Genomic DNA, 24,040 nt, shown 5'->3' with positions numbered 1-24,040 from the left:
ATGAACTGAAACTTGTACTTTACCGTATATTATTCTGTGGAGCATAGAACTAGTTATTCTGAAAACTGCAAGTTGCCCTTTTTCATACAAAGACTACAATGTTTGTTAAATATAGTGGGATTTTATAAGTATATCCTTTAACGTCAGTATAAATCCAAATGTCACAAATAATATGATGGAATAAAACAATCACGGAATGCCATACAGTTGGCAGCGGAATACCTTGGTCTTGATCTCTAAAATATTCTTTCACAGGAGTCAAGGCTGAGTCAGCACTCAGGTGAAATCCTCTCAAAGTTGCTGACACTTGACTATGTATTATTCTATCTCTTTTATCAAATCCAAAAAAAAAAATGGTTCAGGTTGAAAGTTCAAAAGTCTGGGAGCTTACAAAGCCCTTAAGCAGAGCTCTGGAGGACACATCACAGCAGTTACCTGCTTTGTAGACCATATTCAAAAAGAGTTTAGCTAGCAACTCCAAACAAAGTTGCAGAAAAAAAATAGTATTTTTGCTATTATTGCTTTTTTATTTAAACATACTGTATGGAAGTAGATATGCAGTGGGTCATGCAGTATATTATTTAGTTTTCCTCAAGATCTTAAATTACTTAAAGGTCTAAAAAAAACTTTTAAATCAGTAATTTGCTAATCCATTTGGTGAAGCTAATGGCAGATAAATTACCCACTGCACCTTTAAAGTCAACATGAAATGGAAATTGCAATCATTGGGAATTGACTGGATTGTTGTTGTTTGATAATTCTTGCAATATCAATTGCAATTAAGTGTTCTTTGAATAGGCATGTTTTAAGTAAAGTCTTGTCAATCTTAGCAAACAGTACACAGTGTTATTTAAACCCTTAAAGGGGTCATATGACATTGCTAAAAAGAACATTATTTTTGTTCATTTGCTGTAATGCAATTTTTTTATATGGTTAAAAGTTAAAAAAGCACATTATTTTACACATAATGTACTTTAATGTTGCTCCGCTATGTCCTGCCTTTCTGAAACACAACGTTTTTCACAAAGCTCATTGTTCTGGAAAGCGGGGTGTGAATGATTGGCCAGCTATCCAGTGTTTTGTGATTGATTAAATGCCTCAAACATGTGACGGAAGTGCTATGCCCCTTACCTTTCTGGTAAGACAAAAACAAAAAAACTTATTACAATCGAGCCATTTTTTGCATCCAGTAGGGACATAATTACTGATTACAATGACTTATACCGTCTTTTTATGCGTTATGGTTGCGTAGACATAAAACAATGTCTGCATTTGTGATCAGAGAAATGACAAACTTCTTTTGGAAGGCCAAACAATGTAGTTTCGCTTTAACAACGAAACACACAGCATATTCAGAACACGGCGTTGGCGGCAACAGCGAGAATAAAAGTTACGCCTTCTTTCTTTGCATGACGTTTGGGTGGCGTTATGCAAATCTTGTGTTGGCGTGTTAGAACCAGACGTTTTAGGAGAGTGTGGTTGACTCTTAACTTTTATAAAGAATATGTCTTTGGATTTGAGACTTTAGTCTTCGCAACTTTACAAATCTTCTTTATGCACCAAGAGCTTGTTACACTCCAAAGAGAAAGGAAGAAATTTAATTGCATTATATGACCTCTTTAAAAATCATCAGAATCATCACTGGACCTCACAAAGACATCATCACCATAAACAGGCATTCTTCTGTCCTGAGATAACCAGTTACTTAAGAGAGAATTACAAGCTCACCCAGTCATTTTCTCTTGTCAGTCGAGCTGATACAGTAGCTGTTTCTCCTCCCACTCCTTTTTTCAGTCGCTCTGTGGCACGAGCTAAGCCCTCTAGATCTCTTGAGTGCTGTCTGGAAATCACTTTTGATGTTCAAAACTATGATGCATGAAACTATAAAAGGCCTACGAAGTAATTAAGAAGCTTTTTCACTTGTGCAGCTAAAATGCCATGCTTGCGTGTACCTCGGGGACCGAGTAAACCTGAATGCATCTTGACAAATGAAAGGGTGGAAAGCAATTCAAAGTCATTTGATGAAAAACTTCAGGGTAATATTACAACGACAGCCTTCTTCTTTTTATTTTGCCTGCTTTATTAGTTTCGAAGCGCTTTTTGAAAATCTATTCCGATGTCTGTCAAATCTGCTGGGAGGTCGGGATGGAAATACGACAATGAAGCACATTTAATTTACAACACATTTAGACTCGGCTTTCTTATGATATCTAAATCTAAGGGATTGAGGCTGCCCAGGTGGGACCGTGAGGCCTATTGATTACTTCGTGTGGTGGTCTGAATGTGCACAGTTTGTTCAGGCCGTTCTCTCCTTTCATCCAGCACCTCTACACCTGCCACCTCATAAATGTCAAACCCACTCCATTCGCCTCGAAGACATTCTGCTATTGATTTCTTTCCTTCATTTCTCGACTCAAAAGAGGCTGCCATGACCTTATTCCTTCCTCTATTAATGCAACGCACGTATGCCTCCATAAAACCTCTTTTACTGAGCTGGAATGTTGTGAGATTTTACCAGACGGCTTATGGACTTCCACTCTCAGCTTTAAACCTGGGTTTACAAGACATACCTCCTCTGTTAATGTATTTCATGCAACGTTATTATACTTGAACACGGATGGGATCAAGTCCCTCAAAGACTACAACTCAGATTTTTACTGGCAGAGAAAAACAGATGCTATTTTCAAATACAGGAATTAAGTGAAAGAAAAATGAATCTGTCTGTAGAACACAAAGTAGATATTTGTTAGTGTTTTTGTATATATATATATCTGTCTGTGTGTATGATGATTGTTGAATGCAGTGAAAACGTAGGCTACAGTAGATGGGGAATTGATTGCTCCCCCATGATATTCTGTAAACTGTCTATGACAAAGAACTGCACAGATGCAGATATTATAACAATATATCTATAAACACACACCTTGTCCTCTGTTTCTCGCTCTGTGCCACCGCGGTTTGTGGATTAAAAAAGAAAGCGCTGGCGGGGAGGAGCCGATTGAAGTCTGCCACCGTTTTCATATAAAATTTAAAAGGGACCGAGGCAATCACAAATTCGTGTACAGTTTACGTAACTAATCGCATAATTTTAGGGGGGCTTAATACCCCAAACTTAAAATGGCCTAGCGACGCCCATGGTGGACAGCATTGATTTTCATTCAATGAACGAATAAAACACTGATACACTAAATGTACACTACCATTTGCAGGTTTGTAGACAGTGTTGATTGATCGAATCATTGATTGATTTGTTTCAAAGAAAGACATACTTTTAATTAGTAAGGATGCATTTAATTGATCAAAAATGACAGTAAAGAGATTAATGTTAAAAACTCATTTAGATTTCAAATACTTGCTGCAGTTTTGGATTTTCCATACATCAAATAATCCCTGAGCTTTGCTGTCACAGGAAAATATTACATTGATAATTAATTTAAATACTATTCAATTAGTTTAATATACTATTTAAAAAAAAATTGGAAATGGGAAATAAATATTACACTCTTACTAATTTTCGAGTTCACAGAAAACGCTGAAAAACTGTTTAGAAGCATGTTTTATTCCATTTTGTGTTGACAAAAAAAGTTTATATGAGGATGTCACAAAGACTTCTGAGAGCTTTCACTGAATACTATTACAGAGCAAAAAATAAAAACAAAAATAAAATACCAAACAAACAAACAAAAAACACACATAAAACAAAATTCCAAATTACTGCCTCTCCACCTCTCCAACTGTCATCTTTTTCTCTCTCCCTGTTTTATAATTAAAGAAAACATGAAAACTACTTGTTTTTTCTACAATTTTGTGTTTCTAATTTTTCACAATATGTATTAATTAACTGAATTTTTCTGTCTAACTTTCGGGACACAGTCTGTGAAAGTTTGCCATACATGTCCTCAGGTGATTTGTATTAAAACGTTTGCAGTGATTTTTTTCTTTTAATTACTTTATTTACCATTATGTATTTACAGTTAAAAAATTAAAGAAAACAGAAAAAATTAAATAAATAAATTTTCCCCAATCCCCCCATCCCCCCTTGCTAAAAAATTACCACTATTTTGAAAAACTACTAGGACAGATGACTGACTGACTGATCACAAGCCATTGAAAATTCATTCTATTTAGCAATTGTAACAATTCTAGCTATATTTTTTTAACAGCAAGGGGACAGATGATTGGGGTGGTGTAGTGTCAGAAAACTGCTCACCACTATCCCACAACCCCAGGTGGTGCCACGCACGCCAAACCCACCAGGAACTGAGATCAATATTCAATCAGAGCGCTCATGCTCTAAAGCAAATGTGCACTCAGGCAGCAATCCTCTTGGCTATGCACATATGTGGCAAAAGTGGGACACAAATAATAAAAAAGAAAGTGAGACATGAATGTGTCAGGCTGAGAACAGAAAGAGCACTTGTTTGGGATATTAATGTCCACCTTTTTGTCCAGACAAGCCCGCCTGGTATATTTTTAAATAAGTAAGAATAGGAAACAGCTGGTATCTAATAAACTCCTAAACAAATTCCAATCTTTCTTTTAGAGCTTATCTTCTTACAGCCTGTCACTTTAAATCATGAGCGGTAATGGACAGGAAGAGGTGAGGCACCTGGAGGACATTGAGAACTTAGTCATGATGCAGAGATCATGGTCCGAAGGATTAGAAGCGTCAAAAGCTGTTCTCTCTGTATTTTGTAACTAGCTTCTAAAATGACATTTGAAGAAAGTGTGACTATTTCTGCTTTTTAGATGAGAGTATGTGTCTGACAGCTAAGCTCGCTTCAGAAAGTCAAGATAACACCCTGATTTAGATTTAAAAAAGAAAAATACAACAAAAAAAAACACATCTACAAAAGCAAAAGATATTACAAACATTATGTTCTCGGATCCTACTGTTCCCCTTCAATCTTTTCCAAATAGCTTTAAAAGCCAGTGCTTTCTAATACAATTATCTCATCTGGAAATATACCAGCGGAAGAGTGAAAGGAAGATAACCAGGCCTGGAGCTCTGGGAGTCCCGGGACTTTAAAATAGCATCGGCCATCAAAGACAAGGGACAACAAGACAGGGAGATGGGCCGAGATTGCTTTTCTTGTGTCTTGCACGCTTCGTCTGCTTCTATTCCTCACTGGGAGAAGTAAGAGAAAGAGTGAGGGACAGATAATCAAGTGTGGGCATGCGGCGGGCTGCTGGATTGTGTGTAGAGGAAAGAGCAGAAGCTCTTTAATAGATTAGAAGCGCTCGTGCAGCAGAACCCCCACAGGGAGCCCACGGCCAACCCACTACTCATGTCTGGGGCAGCTCCCTCCTGTCCTTTCACAGGGTCCTGAAACTCCACGAGCGCCTTCTCCATATGAATCACAAGCCCCAGGCCTCCAAACAAGCAAAGAGGCGAGAGTGAATGAGAGAATAAAGAGGAAAAAATCAATTTGAATGGTGCGTAATGATGCAATTTAGCTTTGAAATGATGCAGGCTAGCACATTGAGTTCAAGTGTACTGATGTGATTTACACCGAATTCATGAAATATATTCAAATGATGGAGTGTTTGGAGAGCATCAAATCATAAACTCAAGGCGACTCTGCTGGAAAATCCAACTTAAGCTAGTAGTGGTGTTTTGAAACATGCTATATAGTTCATGGCTGGTCCAAGCTCATCATTAGCTGGTTCCACATCAACCACTCTAGGTCATTTTTTTGATTGCATTGTGACAAAACACAATGTGACAAAAAAATAAAAATAATAATAATTCTCAAAACACAGTACTTAGTTTACTATGCTAGATCTAGCCATTGCATGGCCAAAGTCAGTGGCAATGCAATGGCACTTTTGCACTCTGTACTCTGAATGACATTCATACTTTGAGTGACAGCAAATCCAGCTGCATTGTGTGGGATGCAGGTGGCGTCCTGAACACCTGTATCATTCCTCATTGGGTATATGTGTGTAAAACCGAACTCTCATGTGATAGAGATGGCTGGGATAAAATCACACAGGAGGTGAGAGCGAATAAACAAGGCAGGTGACAATTAAGCAACATCACTTGCATTCATGCTAACATAGTGCACTTCTATTTAGAACAAATGCCTGAACTTATTGCAACAGTTCAATAAACAAGAAAATAATATTAATAACTTTTGCATTAAAAATGGCCAGGTAGTCTGAGTGTGTATCAGTGAAACGGAATAACAATATAATTGTATCTTAAATATCTTAAGGTATGGACCAGAACTAAGTATCGTACACAGCCACAAAAGTGTTCAATAAAGTGTCCAATAACTCAATTATCTATTTCTTTCTAAGTCTATTACTGGGGTTTTACTTCAACACAAACAATTCAGAGCACAGTTCAGTATTAGTCCATATTATGGCAGTCAGCATGGGATTGATCGACAGATAATGAGGTATTGTGGGATTGAAAAGCCGCTCGGCAGCAGGGAGCAGGGGTCATTCTGTGAGAGCTCTGTGAGGGAGACATTGGTGCTGGGAAATCCTAATGGCACAGACATCATGCCATTATGCTACAAATTACCTGCCGGCATTAGTGTCACCCTCGGCCCAATCATTTTCTAGCCAAGATCAATCGGAGCTGGGGTCTAGCCGGCCCTCCTCGGGGGCCTGTCCTGGCAATTAGCTATCGATTTTTTTAGCCTTTTATTTTCTGAGGCCAACGCTCTGCCAGCTCCACGCCACTTTCTCAGAGCTGCCACATCAGGCCGGAGGCTGCGACACGGCTGGGATGGTGAACGGTCCTGTCAGGGGGTGAGGACATACAGACAGAGCAGCAGGTAATCACCAACCTCTGCCACAGAGCTGAACATCACTGATTACAGTGGGCGGCATGGGTCAGTGCTGTGATCTATCTTTCACAGGTATATTCCAGCTCAAATTTGTAGTAAAAAAAATAAAAATAATAATAATATTAATAATATATATATATATATATATATATATATATATATATATATATATATATATATATATATAAATAGTAATAATTATTTTAAAAAAATTATAGTCATATATCTATGTCTATTTTGCATTTGTTATTAAATCAATAATTATATTACAGCAATAATACTACTGTATTTACTACTGGGTACAGTTTTAACAGCATTATTTTATGTAAATATATTTTACATTTAATGTTCAAAAGTCATTCTGGTTCTGGTATTTGGGGCAAAATATTGAATATTAAAGACATAAATTGTTTTGATTGTATACACACAAACATCTGTACAGTAGATTAAAATCTAGTAATATTCATATTTTATTGCTCATATTCTATTGAATATTTTCTTTTTATAATGAATTCATTTTATATGTATATTAAATATTTAGAAGCTAAAATTTTTACTGTAGTTGTAATAAATTGTGCTCTATATACAATAATGTTCAAGTGTCATTAATTTCCTCTGGTTTCAGTCAATGTTTCTTTCTGTTTATTCATGGTTATTTCTGTTTTTATGTGTGCTCTAAAGGAATAGGACGAGTTGAAATTATTTTCCAAAGAAATCGACACAACTCCAACTATGCTGTGAATACAGCTTAACTTGTTTTGAACCTGCAACACTCCTTTGAGCTGCTGAAAATCACAGGTGCAATGAAGAACCCAGGAAGCCTTTTATAGACTTTACAAATAGAAAAACCAAAGAGCAGACAAGAGGAAAGGCAACTGAGAAATGAAGATATTTTTCCCCAACTAAAATAGCCTGTAGAAATAGAGAGAGAGGGAGAAGAAAGAAAGAAAGAGAGCGAGTGAATAAAGGCCTGCCAGAAGTCTAGCTGTTTGCTCAGTTATCACCACACACAGAAATGTCAGAGTGCTGCTGTGTTTCCCCCTATAGGCAACTGTCCTCCCAATTCAGAACAAAATAAACATTTCAAACGACACACGCAAAAGAGCGAGGACGGAGCTGGGGAGGAGCCTGCAGAGAAAGAGAGATAGAATGATACGTCCAACCATATGATCATTACTGCCACCATCAACATTGGCCCAATTTACTTTCCTAATGCATGTACCTGGTTTTATTGGCTCTGATTACATAGAGAGTGGTTGGAATTGAAAAACACATTTACAAACAGGTGGGACTCTCAAATTGAGATTTCAAATTGATCAAATAATGTCTGTATAAACAAACTGTGGAAGTCAAGCCCCTTAACTACTACTGTGTCAACCAAAGTAACCATTAAATTAGTTACAGTGACTGGAGTAAATATAAAAGACAGTAAAAGACAAAATAAAAATTGGGTTTTAATGTGTTTAAAAGTGACTTTTTTTATGCAAATTTATCTGATTAAGATACAGTACAACAGTAATATTTAGAGCTTTTTCACAATTGAAAATAACAGTTTCTTTCTGAATATATATAAAAAATACATTTATTGCTGCAATAAAATTTTCAGCATCCATTTCTCCAGTCTTCAGCGTCACATTATCCTTTAGAAATCATTGTAATATTCAGATTTTTCTGCTCGAAGAAAGAAACAAAGAAAGAAAGATAGAGAAAAAATAGAAAAAAAATAATCTTAAATTGTGAATGTATAAATAAATATAATATTTTTCTGGAAACCTTGATAAAAAAAAATTTTTAAGATCATTTGATGAATAAAAAGTTCAAAAGAACAGATGTATTTGAAATAGAAATAGTTTGACAGTGTAAAAGTATTCACTTTATCTATATTCAACCCACCTTCCATCTATAGAGTCTTGCCCTACATTTTGTTTTCATTGAATGTTGTTTAATTCAGCAGTTCATCTTGACTTGGAATTTATATCACTGTCAGCAGTAAACATGCACACACACATGCATGTCGCACAGCCTTGCAACTTGTTGAAAAGGCAGCTTGCAGAAAGCTTCACTAACCAGGCACCATGCAGAGCTCTTTAATTTCTAACCTGTGCCAGCGGTCATGCTGATTAAAGCAGGCAGGGGGTAGGAGCAGAATATCTTAAACCCGAGACCCGAGTGGGAGGCCCATGACTGTTGGTTCCAGTGCTGATTAATGTAGGATTCTTTAAAAAGCTCTCAATTCCCATTTTTCATTTCCTCTCCGGACACACACTGGCAAAGTCTTGTGCCTAACAGGGCCTTTGAAAAGAGGCGTTAAAAAAGCAATACACATTCATCCACCCTTTGCCAGGCGCTCAGGAGAGTTCGACATAGCGGAGGCGGCACGCTGTGCACATCTGCACCCGTACATATACAAGTCTAAAGAGGAGAGAGGAAGTCACCGGAAAAAACCCTAGCCCCTGCTGTGTGCACCTGCACCCACAATGCACTGCACACATGCTCCTTGAGTAGAACAGCGACAATGGCAATCAGAACAGGAACTCTGCACCTTTGAACAACTGGCCAGGACATGACACTCCGAAATTGATGAAAGCAACTTGTTTGATTAATGTGAAAGATAATGGAACTATAGAAAGCACCTCTTTTATTGGCAAATGGTGTGAGGCTTTTTAAACGTTCAATTTATTCTAAGGAAAATTGCTTTAATTGAGAGGCAATATACACTAAAGTAGATGTATTCTCCATAAATCATGCATCTTCTCCATTAAGGTATCTTAAAAGGTAATTGGCATGCCAATGAAAATGTAGCAAAGAATAAAAGAATAAAAAAAATAAAACATGCACTCAGTTCTGATTATATTAAAGTTTATTTATATTAGACAGTGAAACATTTTTATAATTCATATTAAGAAAGAAAAAAGTTATATGCCATTTCAAACCTATTTTTGGGATTACAATCTAATGGAGATAGATAGATACATACTTATTAGTGCTGTCAAATGATTAATCGCATCCAAAATAATAAATTTGTTCACATAATATACAGTATGTATGTGTACAGTGTATATTATGTACTGTATAAATTATATAAATTATATGAATATTAATATTTCCTCTCTTTCTCTCTCTATGTATGTGTGTGTAAACATTATCACATTTGTAATATTTATTATATTATATATTATTTTAGAAATGCACTGTTTATATAGTTTTTATTTTAGATATACATTATATATTTATACACACACATACTAGTATATGTCTTTTTTTATACTACAAACATTTGAAAAAAAGAATCTGATTATATATACACAAAGTAAAAATAAATAAATGAATTAATAAATTAACAAATACATTAATGAACAACTGGCTGAAAGCCATAATTAAAAATATTTTATTAATATAACTATTTAGCACTTTTAGAATCATTGCAATATACAGTACGTATATTGTACAACACACAGCTTTGCTATATATATATAGACACAGTTTCTGACTAAAGCCAATGAAACAGTGCTTGGCCTGTGGGTGTTTATCTTCTCCCTGGTCGCATGAAGGTCTTAGTTTAATTTCATGAAGTCTTTCAGCGAAATTTCATTTCCTCTTTTGACGATTAGATAAACCCACTTTGCTTAACTAAGTTACAGTAACTCTGGAAGCGGGAGGAAAGTTTCCCGCTGTTAGGGACTCTCATCTCCTTCCACCCTAACTCACTCCTGACTGAGCACACATTATCGTTCCCGGGCTAAATGTATCTACAAACGGGCACGTTGTATCCGCCTACTCTACCTGTGAGGAACTGGGTCGGTTCATCCTGTCCTCATCCCTGATGTCTGAGGCTGATGTCTGTTTGTTTATGTTGTAATGAAAGCGGCTAAACCCACTCTTGACAGAGAAAAATACTTGATATGATCTCTCCCGTCCTATTATACTCACTATTCTCATTGATTTAGAGTTCACATGCCTGTTTGAGCTACAAGGGTATGTTTAATTGTTTGTGGGGTGTATTTTTGGTAAAAAGTGTGGGTGATGAAGGTTGGCGAAATCCCTTCTTTTAAACTCTCTGAAAAACATGTTTCTTGTTTTTTGGTTCTCCATGGTGACAAGCCACAAAAACCACAAAAAAAGTGTAAAAGAGAGAACCAAAGTGCTTCTATGGAATTGTTGCAGAATCATGGGGAAAATGATTGAAGGATTGAGAAAAGGAAGTGCAGTGCTGAGGCCTCTAAGGACGGGGCAGTGTCTCAATGAATTTCTTATTTCTGGAGGGCAGGGAACTGAAGAGAGTGTCATGCAGTTTGTAAATGGTCCAATTCTTTTTTGATTTATCAGACACATCATGAAAACAATGTAGCATTGTCTTGTGGCGAGATAAACACCGGCTGCCATTTGTGAGGGATGCTTACGATTAGCTCGTCGAAGATATCTCTGTGGCGCCCGGTGTGAACATGCACGCTCAGAGATAATGTATTTGCTCATTAAGGATGCTTCCAGTGTGTACTGCTTTTTTTTTATATATATAAAACATGTCATTTTTGCTTTATAGCTATTCTGATGAGAAACAAATGCTTTAGATGCCATGATGTAAAACACATTACTTGTGTAGCATATTCTTATTGTAGTAAGATGATGAAATCTGTAAAATCACTTCCAAGTCTTTATAATCTCAAATTCAGTGGTTCTCAACTGTTTTTGTTTTAGGTTAAATGCTTAGGTTCTCTTTAATAAATATATATATATATATATATATATATATATATATATATATATATATATATATATATATATATATATATATATATATATATATATATATATATATATATATATATATATATATATTTTGTTTAGTAAAAACTTACTGTACCCAAACATTTTATTTGTAATTTATAAAAACAGAGCAACAGCATTTTTAAACTTAATAATAATAATAAGAAGAAGAAGAGAAGAAGAAGAATTTTAAAAAATAATAAAATAACACACCAAGCTAGAAAGGAAAAGAGATTATTTTGTTTTCTAAAAACGTCAATTGGTTTCATGTCATTAATTCAAATGCATGCCATTGTGGTCAACAAAAACCATGCTTATCTTCATTGCAAATGAAACACTGTTGGGAATCACTGCTCAGATCCCTCCTTCAAAACCAGTTCTACCATCTTCCAGGTGAAAATACATTCACTCAAAGTAACAAGCACACATCGTTTTAACCAGCTAACAAAATTTGAGGTATCATTCAGATGTGTAGAACAGTCAACTTTAAGTGTGCACTAAAATAAAGGAGATACAAACCCAACTAATGGGAAACCACAAAAGTTACAATCCTTATTCCATCAGACCGAACCATATATTCTTTCCAACCACTGTTATCAAAGACTTTAAGACCCTTAGCCAACTGTGATCTCGACTTTCTTCTTCCAGTAATCAGTTCCCTTGACACATCCATTCCAAATGCAAGAGCATGAGCACTGTTAGGTCAGGGAAGAGTACCTGTGGGGGAGCCCTCCAGAACCTCCCCAGAGTAACGTGGCTCCTTGAACACCGGTCGGTTGTCATTCTGGTCAATAATAGACACGTCCAGGTCGACTGGTCCCTCTACCAATCTGCCACTCAGGTCAGTGGTGGATACCTGGAGCTGTGTGAGAGAGAGAGGAAGAGAGTCATCTACACACACATGTGCAAGAAGGAAATGACTAGTTTATATAATTTGCATATACCAGTATCACCAGAACCACCGGGAATAAGTGGCATTTCTACCTCAACTATAATCACTCATTTGGAATGGAAATTAATTTAGCAATATTTTAAAGAGATCATACGATGTTGCTAAAAATAATATTATTTTGTGTATTTGGTGTAATGAAATGTGTTTATGCAGTTTAAGGTAAAAAAAAAAAAAAAACACAATTTTTCAGTATACTGTACATTATTGTTTCTCCTCTGTGCGTATTCTGAAACGTGTCGATTTTTACAACGCTCATCGGTCTGAAAAAAGCGAGGTGTGCTGTGATTGGCCAGCTCTCCAGTGCGTTTTGATTGGCCAAATAGCTCTAGAGTGTGAGAGAAAATGTTACGCCCCTTAACATATTGTGATCCCCTGTCAGGCTGGAGCAACGAGACAAACATTAAACACATTATAAACGTGATATAAACATTATTTCTAGTCATGTCTTCTTTTGAATGCCAAACAAAATAATTTAGCTTTCTCAGCAAAACACTGTCACACACCAATGCTTTGAGTGAGTGAAGGCCGGAGGCCTAGAGTGAGTCACGGCCTAAAGTGAGCAGAGGTGGGCCGGCGGATTCTACGAAGGAGCTTGAAGCGACCAGCATGGATCAGCTACAGGCATGACAAAATGGATAACGTCCTCTTCTGAAAGGTCAAACAAAGTAGTTTCGATTTCACAGTGAAACACACAGCGTCTATATGACATGGTGGCAGCAGCTACAACAATACTACAACAAGAATAAAAGGTACGCCTTCTTTCTCTGCGTAAACATCTGTGTGGTGTTATGCAAATATTCCCACAAAGTGACATAGAGATGTGGGGGCGTGTTATAACAAGCTATTTTAGGGGGTTGTGGTTGAGTCTTAACTTTCATAAAGAATATCTCTATAGTCTTTGAAACTTTACAGATCTTTTTTTTATGCACCAACAGCTTGTAACATTCCAAAGAGAAAGGAAAAATTTTAATCGCATCTTTTGACCACAGTAAAATGAAATACACATTTTTGTCTTCAGGGCTAATTTCAGCTTTTGCATGAAATTGTAATTTGATTGAAAACAATACTAGTTTAATCTCAAGAATAACTGTAATTAAATAAATTGACTTAAAAATAGTTTACATTTTGGATTACAATAACACTTCACTTAAAGATGCATTTCACTTCACTTCACTTTTATAATGCATTATAAATAAATGATTTAGTAAAATGCTACCAAAACATTTTGCCAATGCTTTAATTCCTATAAAAATGTATATAAATAATAAATATTGACATGGAATACATAAGACATAAAAATGCCCATAACTGCAGAAACAACCAGACATACAGACCAAACATAGAGCATATAGTATGGATGTATTGATGTTGCAAAAATGGCAGATGTGGACTGTCAGGGTCTTTAGGACAGCCTCGTGGATAATGACTACCTATGCTGCCTGTGGTCAGCAATTATTGAAAGACCAGAGTGGAGATGAGTGTTTGTCTGTGATTGCGGCTGATCTGCGGTATTAGAGCCTGTCTGGTCTAATGGTGCTGAGGAGAAGAGATACAGAGGAAGAATGGATTACTAGTTCTCAGAAATACACAGGCAATTTATGAAGGCACTACACAATTTGATCCGATTGCCCTGCTTCTTGCTTACAATCCCTAAATAAAATTATTCTAACATCCTCAGGTTGCTCCAAATCTGTAAGATATTAGGGTGTATTCACACCTGTCTTGTTTAGTTTGATTAAATTGAACTAAAGTTAATTTCCCCTCTTGGTGCGGACCAAACAAACGTACCGAGACCTAGCTGAAGAGGTGGTCTCAGTCTGCTTCCTTACGAACGCTGGTACGGTTAGTTTAATTTGCGGATATGACCCCACCTCGATTCAACCCAATTGCAGAAATCACGCTCAGAAACAGACAGCTCGCGCATATAGTGCAGTTATTTGCATTTCAATGGCTTAAATCACTTGTTTTTAAACCACAATGCTTTAAAACACTGTCCCTTCAGCATCCACTCTCCACACAAGCTATTTGATATGTGCCTAACAGCACACATTTATACAGTTTTAATGTTTAAACTAACATTGTGATAAATTGGTAAAAGAATAAAAATTGCACTACTAAAGATCTCCATGTTTAACCTGTTTTTACAGTTTTTTACCTGCTCAAGAACTTCTGTCCAATGAATGGATGACCTTAGCACATGTGAGGTTTTGTTTACGATTTCTGGTCCACTTGCAATAAAGGGCAGAGTGAAAGAGAACCGCACCAAAAAAAAAAAAAAAATCAACATTGTATTTGGTCCGGACCAAAGCAAGTGAACTACTGTATTTGACTTTCCTGGTGTAAATACAGCCTTACTTTCTTCTCACACAAGTTATTTTTAAGAATGTTAATGTCAAAACCAAAAGGAAAGTTTGGCAAGGACATGAGGTTAGGTACATAAAACCTGTACTGTCACTTTAAGTCTTGTTTTTCCACAACTCTTTCTCATTATCCCATTTTCCCAGCTTGTTTTCGCCTGACTGGACCAAAAATCATCCCTTAGAGGCAACGAGCCGAACCACAGAGTCCAAGGTGACTGAACAAAAGAGGTAAACCCATTGGGGAGAATAGAATCATATAGAGATAAAGAGAAACGGAGAGATGGGAAGCCATACGGAGCCTTAAAAACAGGTAGACAACATAGAGAGCCATGTGGGGAAAACGAGAATGAATATGAAACAACAACAACAGCACAGGGACGCATTTGGGAGTGTAACGGGAGGGGTTCGTGAGAAGAAAGGGAGAGAAAGAAGATTTATCTGCTTTTCACAGTGTGAAGGGCCCACCTGAGAGCGCAGTGATGGCTGAGACGCTAGCATCTGCCTCATTTCTGTGTTTCAATCTCTAAGCCCCACCGCCTCAGAGCCGGGCCTCCCCAAAGCCCACATCACTTATTCATTCCTCCCTTCTCTGAGCGCTGCCGTAACCGCGTGCGTTCCGCACACCCCCGGGAGGTGCACGACGCAAAGCAAAGGCAGTTGAAACGCACAGTACGCCCTGTCACTCTGCCTCAAACACGAACGCTTGTGTGCCAAATATCATACCCCAGGCCAGACACGTTACTCCTTACTAGATGCTCCTGAGCAATTGGCCCGTGAAACACGTTAACCTGACGCAAATCACTGTCTGATAAAAGCACTCAGAACTCTCCTACTGGGCACCTCTAACACTCCCCTGTAGACTTGTGGTTTATTTGCGCACATATAAACTGTGCTGAAGCAACGCTTGGAACTTAAGTTTTAGAAAAAAAAGCAGTTTCTGCTGACAGTCTTGCACCTTATTGCCTCCTTTGTACTCTTTAAAAAGTTTACTCTTTACAAGTAACATTCTAGAAGAAGGATGTGTCCTTCCTTGTTATAGTACATCCCAGGTAAAAAAATTAATAAATTAAAAATTAATAATAATAACTTTTGCAGTGAATATCTGAGCCCATGTTAAAATTGCAACTTTTTATTCTTCATATATACTCTAATAATAATAATAATAAAATTGACATTCTTTGAAAATATATAAAGCTCCAATATGGAGGAATTTTGTAATAAAATTTCCGAAAATAACTTGCACAGTGTGATATATTTCCTCCAGTTGTGTACTTACAATATCTCAAAACTCTCCAAAGATTTTTTATTCCAGAGAAATTCCGATTTTAAATAACTGGCTGTCCCGGAAAAGAAATGTTGCCTCTCAGTGACGCAATGTCCGCTCTATACTATGTTTCCGGTGTAGACCATGTGATGTTCCACCACACCGGAATATCACATGGTCAAATGCGGAAGTGGTGATTATGGTATAGCCCCGTATGGTTTGGTTGTCGTTGTTATGGATGACGATTACTCTTTGGTGAGTATTGAAGTGCCAGTAAAACGTAAGCCTCCATATTCGGATACAGGCAGACTGTGTGACAAACGGAGGAATAAAACCAGGATAAATATCGGCCAGGCGTTTACGAGATGGAGAGAGCTGCGCGAAAATCTTGGACTTGACAGAGACTCTGCTCTCGCGAGTGTATTGATAGACAGGTAAGCAAATCAATTATTTATTTTGTTATTGTACAAGTAACGTAATAATTACAGTAAAGATGATTTTAACGTAATAGTTACAGTAAAGATGATTTTAATAGATATGAATTACACCACATGCCTGTACATTCTGTCACTGTAGCATTTTTTTAATCAATAACGTTACCTGTGAGAAAATAACATAACGTGGCAAATGGACTGTTATATTGCTCTTTGTACTAAGGTAAGGATTTTTATCACGTGTGGTGACCGAGATTATGGCAGTACAATAAAATACAATCAGATATGTGTTGGTAAAAATATATTTAGTCATTACTTGCAAATGTTCGTTCAAATGTACTTTTAGAATGATTGGTTTGAGCACGTTAAACAACACGGCATTAACCATAAACACGTAACACTTCACAACATTAACCCAACAAATCATTTAACAAATAGCTGTAAGTTGTAACGGGATAATATATGTAACGGAGGCCAGCGAGTAGTGCTGTGCAGGTAAACCTCACTCCCCGATCTCAAGAGGCGCACTAGCGACAGACGTTAGTGGCTGTAGCCATTTAGCCTCTTTGTTAGTGCGTCCGCCTCCCATGCTGAAAACCCAGGTTCGAGCCCCGCTCGGAGCGAGTGCAAGGAGCATCAGAGAGGACCTGGGAGAGAGGGGTTACATATAGTATAACATTTCACGTTCCTTGCAGTTCATTGATTATGATGACATAAAATAATACGATCAGATATACAGGTAATACAAAAATGAATAAATTACCTCATCCGTGATCATGATTCATTTATCCAATTTAGATACATTGCTATGGAGAAAACGCATTAAAAACGACATCTCCCATCGTCACCTGCTTCATAGCGTCATCAAACTTCGCCTTTGTTATTGTTGGAAATGTGCCCTCTTGTGGTCAATTACAAAAATCGCATACTGGAGCTTTAAGGTTTTTTTTGTTTGTTTGTTGTTGTTGTTTTTTTGTTTGTTTTTTACACTGCCATTCAAAAATTTGAGCTATTTTTTTTTTCAGCAAAGCACATTAAATTGATCAAAAGTTACAGTAAAGACTTCTGCATTGTTACAGAATTTTTAAATAAATGCAGTTCTTTCTATTCCTAAATTTTCTATTCCTCAAAGAATCCTGAAATAAATGAAAAATATTTTCCAAAAATACAATTTAATTAAAAATTTAATAAAACAAACCAATTCTTCATATTCTTCCTCCTTCTTCTCTTCTTCTTATTACAATTTATTATTATTAAATTTATTATTAATTAACATTATATAACAGCAAAAAATATATATTTTCATTATTGAAATGTTTCTGGACTTGCCAAATCAGCATATTCAAATGATTTCTGAAGGACCAATCTGAAGACTGGAGGCTGCTAAAAATTCAGCTTTGTCATCACAAGAATAAATTATTAAATAATAATAATATAATTCTGTATAGAATTATGAATGATATTATTATTATTTTTTTTAATGTATTTTTTATCAAATAAATTATGTCTTGGTGAGCATAAGAGACTTAAGCCAAAAATAAATATCTAAGCAATAATGGGGCTGCATAAAACAAGAATTCTTAAATGTACAGGTGCATTTGGGCAGTTGCTTTTGAGAAATATTAGGTAAATAAGCAATTTGTCATTGTAAGTTTCATAGTATACAAAAATCTACTTTTCAAAGCTCCTGGAAAGGTACCTGTCTCCTACTGTGACTCTCAAGCTACCTAGCTCAGAACAGGAACATTAAGAACTCAAATTAGTGGTTCATAACTCCAAGCTGCATTAACGGATGATGAGTCTCCCCTCCCTTCTCACCCCAGTGGAAATGACCAATGATAGCACTTGCCATTTTGCATTACCCTAAGAGCCCATCAGGAATGATCCATTACACAGAGTGGCCAAAACGGGGGAGTTCCTCGCAATGCCAGCACATTACCAGAGCGCTGCGATCCCTGCCGGTAATGCATGACATCACTCTCATCTGCTTTCTCTGTCTCTTGCGGAGGCATGGGTCAGTCTATTTGTCTGGCCCCGACCGGTGTAGTCATGATTCCGCTCAACAGATCTAATGCTCTTAATGATACAGACTCCCCACACCAGAGTTTATAGCAGTAATGGTTCGATACATCATCACAGCCTGCTGCTCTGCGCTCCGGCATTCACAGAGAGAGAACATTTACAAGGGTCCACGCAGACTACTCGATTAGTTTTGGCACTAGCTGACGTGTTGCCTGTCCCTTTAAGAGTATGTAAGTCTGCTATGACCAAAAATGAATCCACTCTTTCCTACTGCTATGATCCCCCAGAAAGACACTCTTATTAATAGTTGCCCTGTACTCTAAATGTCTGACATGACACTGAAAATCTAGCATACAACAAGACTGGAAGTAAATAAAATAAATCAAATAAAAAAGATAACACAATATGTATTTATATAATAATTAAATATAACTAAAACTTTTTTTTATGTTTTCTAATCTACAGAAGCCTGTTTCTACATTAGAGCAAGTAAAAAATTAATGAACAAAGAAAGAAAGAAAGAAAGAAAGAAAGAAAGAAAGAAAGAAAGAAAGAAAGAAAGAAAGAGAGAAAGAAAGCCAAAAAAGGACAAATCTAATTGTGAGGTATAAACTTGCTATTGTGAGATATTCTATTCTAGGTTATGATAAGAAGTAACAATTACTGGAATAAACTGCAAAACAAAGTCACATTATGATATATAATTATGAGATATAATGTCTCAAATATAATAATAAAGGTGCAATTGTGAGAAACAAACATGAGACTTAAAATTGCTAATACAAAAAAAAGTTGCAATTATAATAAAAAAAAAGTAATAATATGAATTAATTCACTCATTTTACTAAGAAGTCATGCTAATCAAATTTAAGCAAATATTATATATATAGTAAAAGTATGAAATTATCTGTTTGAGATTAGTTTAATTTAAGTGTGAGTAAATAATGACAATTTTCAATTTTGGGGGTAAACAATCCATTTAATTTCCAAAGATTTAACAAAATGTATAAACCATTTTATGTATTTGCATTTTTTTAAGAAAATGCATTTCCTCATATTCTAACATTAATCTTGTCATCATGAACTGTCAGAAAAAAAGAAAAAGAAAAAACATTAATAAAAAAAAAATATTTTATATGTATGTCTTTTAAATCTGAAGCTAAACAACATTCATAGCAGATTAAGCTACAGCAAGTGCGGTGCACACATTACAGCAGACATCAAACATCATTACACCCCGTCAGACACCCCGGTGTGGCTCATTTTCAGTAAAACAGACGTGTCAGCGCACTACAGGAGCTCACTTCTCAGCACGCACAGTTCTAGGCCTCATTTTCAGGAGACGCATGCTCACAAGCATCCATTGTATCAACTATGCAATCATCCGTATAGGAGAAGGACGAAACTTACGCAAGGCGACTTCAAAAAGTAGCACCCTTCGCATATCCAGAAGTCTGATTCCTTTTAAAGCACCTTTGATATTCCAAACTCTCTCTCCACAGAGACGCCAGCCTTAACTGGCAGTGTTGCTTTGTTTGTTTGTTTTTTTCTACTTTTGCCCTCGCTTTCTACCGCCTGCTCTTTTTGACTCTCATCTGAAGGGTGTTTACATCCCTGTCAAGAGCATTGATACCCCGCTGGTGTTCGCACGGACCCTGTGAACCTTGAGACACAGGAGACGAAGAAGTGCTTTCTTTCCCCTCCCCGCAGTCAACACATCATCAGGTGATCCGCTACAAAGCAAACAGCACAAACATACTGTAATCACTTCAATTCTAAGGGTAATAGAATAGAATAAACTTTTTATTATTATTATTTTTTTTTTTTTTAAATAAATGTACAAACCTAATTCTTGTAATGCTGTAGGCAATTTTTGCTGTTGTGATGCATCACTTTGCATTCGGGGCAGGCATCCGGCCATTAGCATGCATTCTGGCTGTTAAACTACCATGCAGCCAGTGTCAGACTGTCTGTTTTGGTAAGACCACATCTGTCCGCATTTCTTCTGTGTGATTTTACTGTCTTTCTTGTAATTTTATATTCTTCCCAATCTTGCTTTCTACTCTCTTTATGGCTGCACTCACCACAAAAAGGTACCACAGTTGTCCCATTATTGGCCAGTATGCAAATAATATTCACCCACACCCTTTCCCACTGGGCCATTCTACTATATATTTGTCACTCTCGTAACAATATGAAGAGATGGTTTCTTACAATAGCATTAATCGGTATATTTAAAGGGATAGTTCCACCGAAAATGAACATTCTGAAAAATGAAAAAGGGTACTCTTTAACTCAGCACCCTTATTAAATATTCATTATACTAAAACATCACAAAGCAAGGTTTGTGTGCAGCATGTGTGGCCAGACTTGTCATACTATGAAGGTTGTTATCTGCTCTGCTCTGATGGATGGAAATTATCGTCAGCTGTCTAGCGCACACCACAGAAACCATACACCATTATACCTGACAGTGACTGAGTCATGACACAACGATACAATTATGAAATCTGTTCATGCATTTGTCTCACTACACCTCATTAGCTGTGTTTACAACAATAGCAACAATAATCTAACTACTGGCTCTAACTAAAGACACTTGTATGAATAACAAGTTGTCAAGCAAACAGCAATTTAAGTTCTTAACACTCGCAGTAAGTTCTTAACGTTTCACCATTTATGAGGTTTATGTTTGAAAAACTAGATTGTTTTTTTGGTGTTATTCAAACTGTATGTTTTATTTTGCCATAATTTGTTTTACATACATTTTCATTTAGAATTAACACTTTTGTTCAGAAAGGTTGCATTGAATTACAGGATGCATTAAATTACAAATAGTACATACATTTATATATATATATATATATATATATATATATATATATATATATATATATATATATATATATATATATATATATATATATATATATATAATCTATTTAAAATCTAAATTCATTTTATTTATTTATTTTTACTTCCTGTTCATCAATGAAGCCTTTAAATATGTACCATGGTTTCTACAATAAATAATTAAAACTAAACCAATATGGCAAAATAGATATCCCTGAATTGTCATGTGACACTGAAGACTGGAGTAATGACTGTTGAAAATTCAAGCAATACATTACATTTTAAAATATATTAGAACTCACAAAAAAAGTTATTTTAAATTGTAATACTATTTTACAATATTGTAGTCAGTTAAATGTTGAATCTGTGTGTAAACTACCCAAGAACATTCCACTGAACAACACTGAGAAACCAACATGAAAGTGTTTATTTGTTCTTAAAGTTCATTCCTGTGGGATCCCAGATTTATATCAAATCTCTTCTGCACCATTCGGAATGTAAATTTCAGTGTCAACGATTAGAAATCTCATTCAGCACACACACACACACACAAAAAAATAATTAAAAACACTGCAGCGTTACACTCTTTTTTTTTCAGACTGCTGTGTACAGTGCTTTGTGGCATGATGAGCATCTCTGTGACATTTTGCCACTGACATGGTTCAAAAGATTATAAAGATCCATGTTCATGTTAAAGCCTCCCGGTAAGGTTAAATTCTCCCAACAGGGTCACAGCAAGAGGCAGCAGCCACATCCAACTACGCATGTAGAAATATTCCTCCTCATTTCAGCCCACTCCAATGCCTGTGGTTTCATTATACAAGCCAGCTAGTAGTTTCTGCTAGCATCCCCAGAAATTTTCCCAAGCGAAAATTGGAGTGTATGAGCAGACAGTGATTTAATTTGAATGAAAATGACTTATTAAATGTGAAGGAAGAGAGAGAATGAGAAAATGGGGGCCTTCACAACAGTGAAAATTATAGATGTTCACACCAATGGCTTCTCAAGCCAAAATTAGCTTCTAGACACTATTACGCCATGTTCATTAGCTCATTATGTCTTCATAAAACAGAATTGATAAGGATATATATTCCTCCCTTCCTATTTTTCACTGCAAAGAATATGACAGTCTCATGTTTTCTATGAATTATATCCACAGAGTATAGACAGAATGGAGCACAGTGTTTCTGATCATACTGTTGCTACTGTTTGCTGAGTGCAGTAAAATGATAATTAATAAAGACTTTTTCAAACTGTTTCCCCTTTCGTATTTTGCCTGAATGGCTTTACCCCCATGGATTACATCCATGTCATATTCATCAGTCTCTTACAATTAATAATGCAAAACTCCAAAGGAATAAAACATTATATTAAAGTGGTGGTGAATAAGTAAAGGAATCTATATTCTCAATATGTGTTCTCTGGAGATCTCCTCTCAGACGCCAGTCCACTGGGGCTGGACAAATACAGATTGAGGTTGGATAACTTCTGAGAAATGTTGAAAGAAAGAGAAGGATGAATGACTAAAATAATAGCAAACATGATAGCAGTACACATTTAAAGTACATTTGTATGGTGAGTAAATCCAAATTGTGCTTCCAAATGCCAATGGCTTGAAATTATTAGCCTAATACATATGAGGGTTCTCGGGTCTGGTTCTTCATGTTCCTGTTCAATGGACAGTTTGCAGCACTTGGTACTTGTATCAAAACAAGAGGAGATGCATTACTAACCAGCTAGCAATGAATCCATCCATGTATCCTTCCATTCATTGGGAATGCAACTGTATTGCTTATGCTGGATCTCAAAATTAAGTGAGCTGCTGTTGGGAGAACAGATACAGTAAAATAATGAAGTCAGGCTTCATACCTCGTGCAGAGAACAAAATTTATTCTGAAAGCTAAGTGAACTGAACAGATCTTGTCTATCAGTTTTTTTCTTACTCTGCATGAGTATGTATCCCAAGCAAAGTAAGTGGACTTGGGACATCTTGCCAGGGAACTCTGAGACAATCTCTAATTCACAATTCCTGTTCACATCTGCTGTGTGTCTGCATGGACATTAAATATTTCAAAGATCCATCGGAGAGCAGCTGAGCTAGCCTGAGTGCTAGACCCATTTCCTGTCTGTTTCTGCCGCTCATTGCCGAGTGAAGAGGAGAGAGGCTAATGGGACGATAAAAAGTGAAAGCAAAGGTATACTGAAACTGCAAAACACTCTGAGGACCTTGAAATTTATCGGAGCTGTTACACAATATTACTGTGCACAGAATATTTGCTGGGTTATGAAGAAACCATGCATCTTGTTTTGCTGCAAATATAGTCTAGGTACAAGTGCTTCAAACTGTAGCCCTCTTTACTCTTTACATTAGAGACTGTAGGAATTGCATCCATTATCAAAGTGGCATATGAAAAAGCATGAAGACCTGAGGGAACAGCCTGGACATGTGCGGACACAAGCCACTTCCATTTGGAAACAAGCTTTGGATTTTTCACCATACACAATTTATTGTAACTCCTGTTAATGTATTCTACTGTCATGTTTGCTCTTATTTTACAACTTACAGCATGGCTAAAGTGTGTTGGTATTGC

General features: G+C 36.4%; 1 protein-coding gene across 3 annotated transcripts in view; it reads right to left on the bottom strand.

The window, feature by feature from the left end:
* Nucleotides 1-24,040, bottom strand: part of LOC127977809 (cadherin-13) — a 281,167-nt gene that overhangs the window by 108,474 nt on the left and 148,653 nt on the right. For 2 of the 3 annotated variants that reach the window (XM_052582947.1, XM_052582946.1), the window contains exon 6: nt 12,282-12,426. In XM_052582947.1, the coding sequence (XP_052438907.1) occupies nt 12,282-12,426 (145 nt within the window). Of the gene's footprint in view, nt 1-12,281; nt 12,427-15,341; nt 15,488-24,040 lie in introns of those variants that run through there. The other variant, XM_052582949.1, reaches the window with a different exon arrangement.

The sequence above is a fragment of the Carassius gibelio genome, chromosome B18 (genome assembly GCF_023724105.1).
Source record: "Carassius gibelio isolate Cgi1373 ecotype wild population from Czech Republic chromosome B18, carGib1.2-hapl.c, whole genome shotgun sequence".
Taxonomy (NCBI): domain Eukaryota; kingdom Metazoa; phylum Chordata; class Actinopteri; order Cypriniformes; family Cyprinidae; genus Carassius; species Carassius gibelio.
Note: the sequence above shows the minus strand (reverse complement) of the source record. Positions and strands in the feature narration are given on the sequence as shown.